At 38.8% G+C, this 11,227-nt stretch overlaps 1 protein-coding gene across 1 annotated transcript; it reads right to left on the bottom strand.

Moving 5' to 3' along the window:
- Window positions 1-1,666: 1,666 nt before the first annotated feature.
- On the bottom strand, window positions 1,667-10,492 carry LOC149070137 (thiol S-methyltransferase TMT1B-like; the record flags this gene model as incomplete). Its single annotated transcript, XM_089249281.1, has 2 exons — window positions 1,667-2,335; window positions 10,121-10,492. Coding segments are annotated over 2 exons (609 nt in total), but the record flags the coding sequence as incomplete, so codon positions are not given.
- Between the last annotated feature and the right edge of the window lie 735 nt (window positions 10,493-11,227).

The following is an 11,227-nucleotide window of genomic DNA, read 5'->3' as shown; positions in this document are numbered from 1 at the left end:
GTTTACGATGTTTGCTCGGTGAGTACGGGCGTTGTCATCCATAAACACAAATTCTGCGCCCATGGCACCCCTAAACAAATTTACATGTTGTTCCAGAATGATGTCCCGATAAATTTGGGCTTTCATGGAACCCAGTATAATTCCACCCCAAACGAGCAATGCTGCACCACCGTAACGGTGTCGTTCAAAATGATGTTGTCTTGGTGGTAACGGGTACCTGGCGTTCTCCATATGAAAGTCCAATATGAATCAGACTGCAAGCTAAACCTGGACTCGTCGGAAAACATCACACAAGCCCTCTGTGACGATGTTCACATTGCATGTTCTCTACTCCAGGCTAATCGCTGCCGACAGTGAGTTGCCGGGAGCGGAACACATCTGACAGGCCTGCGAGCATATAGACCAATATCTCCCGAACGTCTGTACACGGTTTGCCTTGAAACTGTGGTACCCGTGGCTGCAAATAGCTGACGACACAGGTCAGATGCTGTGCTCCGTCTGCTTCTTTTGGCAGTTACTGCCAAATACCGGTCTTCATTCGGCATTGTAACTCGGGGGCGACCTGTACTGTAACGTCTACTGACATTTCCGTTATCTTGGAATCGTTGCCAAATCCTAGAGATGACACTTTGGGCAATTCCAAGTTCCTCGGATACTTCCATCTGAGTACGCCCACATTCCAGGCGGCCGATAATTCTACCACGTAAAAAATCATCCACATGCATCCTCTGTGTCATAACTATTCGCTTATGGCACTGAGCGCCTTACAGAACTCTTGTGAACAATTTCACTTCTTTGCCACCATTCCTTATATAACCCCCCCCCCCCCTTAAACTCTCGTCATTGTGACGTACTACCGGCATCATCTGGTGGCTTCCTGAAATTTACATATCATTCTTGCAGATGTGTGTGATAATTCTACAGGTGAAATTTTTACTTTAGATTTCGATTTCCGTGTGATTCTGAATTATCCTCAATTTATGGATATGAGTGTACTTTGACTCATCCCCAAATGAATAAAATAACTCCATTACTGATGGAAATTCAGAATTAATGGGGGGGGGGAGGGGGAAAGTGATTCCAGAATCGGTGAGAGAGAAAATTACGAATTACGGGTCATTCAAGTATTTCGTCAGCATCGATCGGGGGGGGGGGTGAAAATGGATTCCAATTTCCTGACTTTTGATGCCAAGGGAGGGGGGGGGGCCCGGTGAAAAAAAAAAAGTAGTTTGGCTGATTTCAGTGTCCGCTAACGGGGGGAGAAATGAACTAAAGCCCTATTCCACGGGACCGGGGATTAGAAAAGTGTCCGCTAACGGGAGGTGTCCGTTAGTCTCAATTAGAGACAAAATGCATTCAATCACCAACATCTACTTTGTTGTTCCTCTATGATTTTGATTGTAAAAAGAGACAAATTTGGCGATTTTTTAAATCACTTGCAGGAAAAATGAAGGAGTCATCACCCCCATATTATAATCGCTCTTCCTTACATGGCTAAAATGTTGATAAGGTCTAAAAAAAATCATAATTTTCTCATTAACTTGAATTTTTTTTTTCAACATTCTACATTATACACTTCGCGAAGTGGCCAGCCCAGTTGACCCGGCCAATGACCGAAATTCGGGATTTCGCCGGAGTTCAGCCGGCCCCTAAATATATATACTAATCTCTATACATTCCTATGCCGATCCCTATAATTCGAGGTCATCGCCACGTTGGCGTTTTTCTTCTTTTTTTTTGTGATAATTATGGCCATTTATAAGTAGCCATAGATAAATATACTTATTATGGTTAACTACGGCAACCCTAACGATCAAAGGAATCAGAATATCCATCATATATATTGCTGTCCCGCCCCTAGAGGCATACAGCGGGAGGAATCAGAATAGTAATATCTTAGCGATATATTTATAGGCATGTATAGAGATAAACATAAAAGGACCGGCCAAAGCCCGGAGGAAGCCCGAGTTTCGGACGTTGGCCGGGTCGACTGGGCTGGACACTTAGTGAAGTTGCCAACTTCGGGCTCTAGCAGTAACACATACAAAAAATTTATTAGTTTCAAAATACATATGAAAATGTTTCGCTCTAATGAAATTTATTTCTCCGCTATACCAAATATGTGAGGCCTAAAATACAAAGGCATCGACGGATATTCGACTGTTTGGAGATCGACTTCGGAAAATCCGCACTTTTTGATTTCGGTCCCAGCGTCTCTGTTCAGGCAACAACCAGCTCCGTACAATGCGCACAGTGGCCTGACGAAGCTCTGCAGGGCCATTCCATATTTGTTGTCACGGAAGGCGACGTGTTCCAAGAAAAGATAAAAGCCTCCCTGGAATATTGAAAAGTAAATTAGTTTAGCACTTCAACGTGCAAGCGTTTGACAAGAAATTTGGATTATCTTTATTTAACGAATCGGCGATTAATATGGTAACCTTGTTCTAACCTAACCGCACGTTAGAAAAACGAAGAAGGGGGAAAAGAAATAATAGGGTTGCCATAAAGCTTCGCGATTATTAGGAGAGAGAAAAGAAAACACGAATATATTCCACTAGGGGATTTGGACGTAATATTACGCGCGTGATCGTAAAGAAGTTAAATATGAGGAGGAACCGTTTTAAAATTCATAAAAATTGATGGAATCGGTATATTTGAATTCAGTTTGCGAAAAAGTTAATCTCACAAAGAGGAACATTTTATTGTTATAAAGAAAAAAAATTAAAATTTCAAATTGAATCAGTAATTTTTCAATTTTAGAATAAATAGTTAAAATTTTTTCTGTAGAGGGCGCTGCACGAAAGCGGATTACAGGAAATAATATAAATCAAAGTCCTATTAAAACACAGGGTGCACGAATAATATCTCGTTTCAAAATATTCCAGTCACTGGCGCTTGGGCAAGGTTTTTCATTGTGGTGTTGACATAGGCGGGTAAAGCACTATTAGTGAAATTGTTTCATCTCAGCTGTGAATCGGCGGCAGAGGATTTACGAACGTTTCGGACGCAGATGAGGTTGAAGAGGGGGTTCAGTTCCAATCACCCGATTTCGCTTCCGTGCAGTGCCGTCTGTCGATGAAAATTTCAACTATTTTTTTTCCTGTGCCAAATCATCCCCCCCATTTCTTATTTCGGAGAATAGCTTTTTCGCTAATCATATTCAAATATATGTGTATACCAGTTCCTTCAATATTTATAACTTTTAAATTACGGTAGTTAGGAATCTAGGGATACTCTGTATGTATATCTTGAGATGACAATGGACTTTTGTGCAATTTATAAACCGCCTAATAACAGCTTGGACTTAAATTTGTTAAAAGAAATATTCAACACCAGCTCACCTGTTCTAGTAGCAGGTGACTGGAACTGCAAGTCATCTCTGTTTTTCTCGAAGTCAACAAATAGAAATGGTAAAATTCTTAGGAAATTCTGTATTGACAATTTTCTTCAAGTAATCTCTTCCCCTCAGCCAACTCATTTCCCTGGCCAAAACAGAGGAACGCCTGATGTCATTGATTTCGGTCTAGCAAAAAATTTTTTGTACGATATACAAATGTATACTAAGGCAATTTTGTATTCTCCTCACAATCCCCTGTTCTTCAACATAGACTTTTTAATACCCAGAAAAAGGCTTTTGGTAAATCACATTGACTGGAATGCTTATAATGACAGACTTTCTTCAACCGCACTAAACACTGTTGATAACCCAAACAGTGATGACATTGACCAAGCTGTTGATAATTTGACCCATCTTATTAATGACTCAATTAAAGCCTCTTCTACTCAAAAAATCAAATCTGAGAATCAATTTGGCTTGCCTAAAGAAATTTTGGATAAAATTAGGCATAAAAACAAAGTTAGGAAAAAGTGGCAGAGGTACAGAGGTGCCTTAGACAGAATAATTTTAAACAGACTCCAAAAGGAGATCAAAAAAGAAGTTGCATCTCACATCAATGACCGTTTTTCTGACTTTGTGGGTAATGCTACAGCAGAAAACGGCAATTTATGGAAAGCTTGGCGGATATGTAAGCCCAAAACTACACGAATTAACAAAATTAAAAAGACAGACAACACAATTGTTTACACAGATCAGGAAATTGCTGAAGCATTCGCAACTACTTATGAAGGGCAATTTTCACCCAATAGGAATCAGCCTAACAATACTAAACTGCGGCTTCGTAGAAAAGTCGCACAATTTATTCACTTTCACACAAATAATTCTACATGTCACATGGATCTAACAACTAATGATGAAATCAGCTCAATCATCAACTCGTTGGATGTCAAAAAAGCACCAGGTGCTGATGAAATTAGCAATAAGGCCTTGAAGTGCCTGCCAGAAAATATCATTACTCACATAACAGAAATTTTCAACAGTGCTTTAACATTAAATTATTTTCCAAAACCTTGGAAACATTCTGTTATAAAAACAATTCACAAAGCTGGGACTGACCCACTTATGGCACAAAACTTCAGACCAATAAGTTTACTGAGCAACTGGAGTAAAATCTTTGAAAAGATTGTCGCAAATAGACTTACACAATTCATCAATGAAAATCATTTAATTAGACCCGAACAACACGGGTTTCGGCCTGATCACTCTTGTGTGACACAGCTGGTTAGAGTCTCAGAGTTCATAAATGAAGCTTTTAACAATTTTGATTTTGTGGCTGCATCATTCTTAGACATAGCAAAAGCATTTGACCGTTGTGATTATGCTACATTGCTTTCCAAACTCATTGACTTAAATATGCCTCCGCATATGATCATATTCTTCTATCACTATCTTTTAGGTCGAACTTTTCAAGTAAAAATTCAAAACACACTTTCTTCAATAAAACAAATTCATGCCTCTGTGCCTCAGGGCAGTGTGTTGGGGCCGCAACTGTTCCTACTATACATTAATGACATACCTTGTCCCCAAAATGGCATAATATCTTTATTTGCAGACGACTGTGCAGTTTTGTGCAGTAGCAGGGATGCAAATCAGGCCTTCAACAATTTACAAGAAACCATGGATGAAATAGAATATTGGTGTGATGAATCTGCCATCCAACTGAATAGCGACAAATGCAAATTTTTATGGTTCACTAGACGTCGTAAAATACCGGACAGACGACTTCAAATTGGTACACAATCTTTAAGCCCTGTTAGACAAATAAAATACTTGGGCTGTATCCTCAACAAAAATCTATCTTTCTCTTCACACATTGATCATGTAATAAACAAATCTAATAGAATTATGGGTATGCTCAATCGCATCACATTTCCACAGGCAAAACTTTCATTAAAGAACAAAATTATTCTTTTTAAATCCATAATAAGGCCTACTCTACTCTATGCTTCGCCAGCTTGGGCGCACGCTTGTAAAACGAATATCAAAAAACTACAGACTATGCAGAACAAAATACTCAGAAGATTTGTTGGAGCCCCTTGGTTTGTTCGTGGAATAAACATCAGACAAGACTTGGACATACCTCACATATTCACATACATCAAGAAATTAAACAATGATCAATTCGAGCGAATGTTTAGTTCCCAATTCGAACATCTGAGGGAAATTGTTGACTATGATGCTGACTGCTTAAGGAAATATAGGAGGCCCAAACAAATTGGGCGCCTTACATGGGAGAATTTGTAAAGATGCTTTCTTCTACAAATCTCATTGTATACATACTATTTTAATACATAAATTCTCTCATTCAATTGTATATACTCACATTACTTGCATACTATGTATCTATCCACTTTTGACATTTATTCGCATCTATTCGATTTGTATCTTCTCATTATTGAATTTTGTATATACATATATATTTCCCAATTGAACTTGCATTCCCATTGAACTTTGACCTATATATGATGTACATATGAAAAAGGTGTAAAAAAAAAAAAGAGCGAGAAGACTCTTTTTGAATTTTGGATTGTTTTGCTACATAAAATTTGTCAATAGTAAATCCCCATTAGTTTCTGATGCACTGAGTTGAAACAGAACTTTATTACCTGTATTGCATTTTTGATGTTACAGCTGGGGTTTTTGCGTCACGACTCCCATGTGATGTTTTTTCCCCCATTCCACTTCGAATATATGTTGCAAGCTGCAGATTGTGTGACCTGCTTCTGTGAACTGTGATGACATTTGCCTGCTTCTGTGAACTGTAATGACATTTGCCTGCTTCTGTGAACTGTGATGACATTTGCCTGCTTCTGTGAACTGTGATGACATTTGCCTGCTTCTGTGAACTGTGATGACATTTGCCTGCTTCTGTGAACTGTGATGACATTTGCCTGCTTCTGTGAACTGTGATGACATTTGCCTGCTTATAGCCAGATCATGACTTTTCACCAATTTGACCAGTTCTTTTTACATACACTACACATTCATGCAAACATATATCTATCTACAAACATGTACACATTTTCTTCTTCACAGGCCTTCTTGGCCAGTTTTTATGCCGGCAGTTGGCCCTCGCGGGCTGGGAATCGGCTTAAAGTTCAATTCTGGTCTGGTCTGGTCTATCTTGAGATGAAAAAAAAATCAAGAGAGCGTTAGCTGTATACACTGAGCTATAAGTAAAGTGGAGTGAGGACTGCGCGAGCCGTCGTCCTACGCGACCGCATCACCCTTTTGGAGCGAACCGGGCAAAACATTTCCTGACCATGTTAATGCAATGGGGCAATTCCAAATACGGGACATGTACATTCCGGTTTTTTTCACTTCTCGGCCAATAATTATGTATTATTTATCTTCAAAAAAATGTATAAAAATGAATACTTACTTTCGTACACGAAATACCCTTTCTTTCCAAAACTTTGGAGGAACTATTTTTTTATAAAATTACATGCTGAAATAGCAATGTTTTGCCCGTCTCGCTCCGTCACGCCCACTTTTGTATTCCTCCGCGTCGGCTCACGAACGTCTTTGTTATTGAATAGGGAGTCTTCACTCCAGTTTACTTATAGCTCAGTGGCTGCATATCAGAAAATTATGGAACGGTAGGTGTACACCTTGTGATGAAGGAATGGGACAATCTTTCTGAAGACATCTGCAAAAACAAAAAATACCCTGCAAAAAAAAATATTTTTGGGCACAACTACTACTAATACTTGACCACACATGCACACGATAAATATTTTTCAGGATAATTTTCTAACTATCTGGTGCGTACCGGAACGCGTTGTGCGTGTGTAGGTGTGGCATCACATATTTATGATGCCAGTCATGCGTGTTTTATGTTCTAATGGTGATGCCATTTGCCTTCTATATTAAGGATTGCCGATAGCTGTCCCGCTAAAGAGTCCGTTACTTAGATAAAATTGCTGTGTATAAAATTGATTTTCTTATCATTATTTATGCTATCATTTTCCACGGCAAACCTGATTAACAGACCATTTACATTCATTATCTCTAGTGGGACGATAGTTATTATCTATGTTCTCTTCACACTGCTTTTTCGTACACGCGTATTGCTCTTGAAGTTTGTTATATGCATTTTTACCCAATTTCTTCTCGCGCCATCTCGTAGGACAAGTTGCCTTTTGTGGCATTTGTATTTGTAACTGAATGCGAATTTGGTGTTCTACTCACAGTGACGAAACTTTTTTGAAGTGGATGCCAAATCACAATGGCACTTCGAAATCACAACTGACTCTCTCTCTCTCGAGAACCCAATAATTCCGAAGAGCAAAAATCAGCTATTTTATGGTTAATAGGGTTCATGTTGTACCTTCGACAGAGGGAGCTCCATACCCAGACAAGATTATTATTTGGGTTGAAAAAAGAAGCATTAATCTCTAAATTCCAACACACATAGCAGGTTGGTGACATTCCACGTTGAAGCGGACTAACACGTTCTCAAACTAAAATACCGATATTATGTTCCAAGAAGGTAAGTCAAATAATATTGATACGTGGACCGCAAGTCTGGTTCCGCGTAATCTCGTGGACATACAGGGGCACCAGTTAATGGTGAGTGTGCTCACATCCTTTCACTTCTACAAGAAGTCTGCCTGATCCAATGCGAAGCTATTCCCATTTTTTCTTGGTACCATCACGAGTTTACCAATGATAGTAAACACTATTCACAGGACTGGCTTTTGGCCCGCTTTCCATCAAAATAATAAAACTCCTCTCGAAGTCTACCGGTACATAAATCAATTCTTTGAGCGTCTATTCGACTTTTGTGGCCCCTCCGGTTGCCAGATCGAATAGTAATTGCAGAAAAATTAAGAAAAAATGTTTTTTCCATAAAAATTCAAATTATGAATTTTAATTGAGTGGATTAATTTCCAAAAGAAACGGTAATTTTTGATGCACTGCATCTATATTAGCTGGGAACCAGAAAAAAATAAATAATTAAAAAATTGATAAGTATCAATTTATAAAGAAGTAGAGCCCAGGGTAAAATTTATTGACAAAATTGCTTCTTGTTTCTCATCTTATTAAATATGGCGGACACAAATCTACGAGTTTTCCGGGTCATTTCCGCCGCGCGGCTTATACGCCGTTGTATTGTCGCTGGTGCGACCCGCAACGCTGCAGCTAATCATGATGTTGGCTCTTGAACAGTGAGAAGTTGGCAACACATTTTCTATATTATAAATAGAAGTGGTAGATGCCCGAATTTTTATTTCATGTAAGAAGAAAGACTATTACTACCACTCAACCGCACATGCGACTCGTACACATTCCTCTGTGGGATTTCTAATGAATCGCTAAATGCAGGAACGTGTTCTAGTGTGTTCTTGTGTGTGCACTGCATATGCATGGCCTTAACGTATATGTTGTCAGAGTTTCACTTTTTTTTTCGTGTTCTTACTGGTGTACTCATATCTTTCTTTCGTATTTTAAAAAGGAGAAATGAATGACCGGAATATTTGAAAATTCGTGTTGAAGGACTGCCTGCTCTTCTCGGAGAGACCTTTTTTCAAACGAAGTCTGGCTCACATTCGTGCCTCGATGAAGGAAACTCGCGAGAAATCAACTTGAGCCACCCACCACTGTGCCGCAGTCGTCAAACTTCGAGGCGTGAATGCGAGCCGATATCCCGTTAAAAGGTCTCGCCACACGGAGCAACAGACTCATAACAATACAAATATTCAATCATCACAACTTCACTCATAGTTTGAAAAATAGATGGTAGCACTAAAATTTCAGTAGCCTATTTTCAAGAAGAATATTTTTTCCCGATTGCGTGAGCTGAGAAATGCCCTGCAACACAAAATAATAATAAAAATAACTTTAGTTTTCGGTTATTTATGCTGTACGCATAAACGTATACTGCCTCGTAGGGAAAGGAAAAACACCCTATCTTTCTCCTTATTTCTCCTTTCCATTATCAGACTTTGAACAAAGGCTGACTCCTCCCACTGGCAGTTGATTGACAGGACCGGGAGAGGGGGAAGGAAGAAGGAAAACATGTTATCAGGCAAAGCTCTCCGTGCAGAGCCAATACCTTCTATACCAGAAAGCCTCCGCTCGAAGCTTTGACGTCACTGAAGTCATCCATTTCACTTGTGTTTCATCTGTCTGGAAGCACATACAGTGTATTATCTGACTTTGTACATCCTCAATACGCATTTAGACACATGTGGTCCACGCATCGATTTTTCGGGGTTACGCATTCTTTACTTTTTTCTTTTTATTTTTGCAGTATATCCAATGACTATAGGTGAAATGGATGAGTTCAGTGACTTCACGAGCTTCGCGCGGAGGCTTTCTGCCGTAGAAGTTGATGGCAGAGCTATCTGGAATCGAAATGAGAGGGTTTTAAGAAGATGAGATATCTCTCTCTCTTTCGAGATTGCCACTGTAAGAGTTACGACGTTTTCAAAGTTTTGTAGCATTCTGATTGGTCGTAGAGCTGCGAGCGGATCTTAGTACACCATCTCCACTAATGCATCTTACTTCAATGTACATAAAATAAATTAAAATGGTTATAATCGGAATAAAGCAGAGGATTAGAATCCGATAGGACGCCCGCTGCGGTGATATATGATCGCATTCACCTCCAGTTCTAGCGTTAAATTACCATGGTGCGATGAAATGATTGAAACGCACCACAAAGAATCGGCACTGTTCATTAATAAATAACAAATAAGGAGGTGTATCTTATCTTACCGGTTTCATAACTCGTCGAACCTCACTCAAGGTTTTTCGCACGTCAGTCACAGAACAAAGCACATGCGTCGATATCACGACATCTATCGAATCGTCATCGACTTGAGACATGTCTTCCGCCACCCCGATCACGACCTTATCGACTTTGATGTTGGGATAACGCTTAAGAACCTCTATCACCGAACGTCCGAAATTCGGATTCATGTCCACAGCAACAAGAGATGAATTCCCTGGATAGAAGTCAAAGTTGGCTCCTCCTCCGATGCCAATCTCGAGAACTTTCAGTGGCGTGGTCTTCCGATCCTTCCTTCTATTGAGTTTCTCTTTCAGAATATCGAAACATCTCTTTTTCAATGGCACGAATTCGATTGTATATATATATATTGTATATGGATTGTATATATATATATTGTATATGGATTGTATATATATATATTGTATATGGATTGTATATATATATATTGTATATGGATTGTATATATATATATTGTATATGGATTGTATATATATATATTGTATATGGATTGTATATATATATATTGTATATGGATTGTATATATATATATATAGGTATGTATATAGGATTGACGAGGCTATATATATATATATATATATATAGCCTCCAATGAGGAGGTCGTTCCTCCAAGGGGGAATCCCCGACATTGTTCCAAACAAGCAAAAATGTTTCTGATGATGGCAAGCCATTGAATGGCTAAAGTTATCATCCGTTCCCCCGACACTTTTGCGATAACAAGCTTTGGAACTCCAAAAAAAATACGTGAGAAAGAAAAGCAAATTTGAGAAAATACAAAAATCAAAAACGAAAATCACTAGAAATGCACGAAAACAAAAAAGCATTGGTAATAAAATAAAAAAAATGAAATAAAATAATGGATACCACCAATGTACAAGTGTGTGTTCCAAAGTAGTTTATGAAAAGAAATTGAAAAAACATACAAAAATCATACCTTAAATTCAACTTCATTGGGGCATCACAAAATTAAAAGCCAAATGGCGTTAACTAACGAGTCAAATGACGTGGGTGAAGTTTGAAAACCCATGAAGGAAGATGGATATCCGTTGCCCAAAGCTGCATCAAGAGTTTAG

Source organism: Pholcus phalangioides, unplaced genomic scaffold, assembly GCF_987345545.1.
Source record: "Pholcus phalangioides strain wild (caught in Gottingen) unplaced genomic scaffold, Ppha-v1.0 ptg000022l_1, whole genome shotgun sequence".
NCBI lineage: Eukaryota > Metazoa > Arthropoda > Arachnida > Araneae > Pholcidae > Pholcus > Pholcus phalangioides.
The sequence above is the reverse complement of the archived record's forward strand: the minus strand, read 5'-3'. Positions and strand labels throughout refer to the sequence as shown.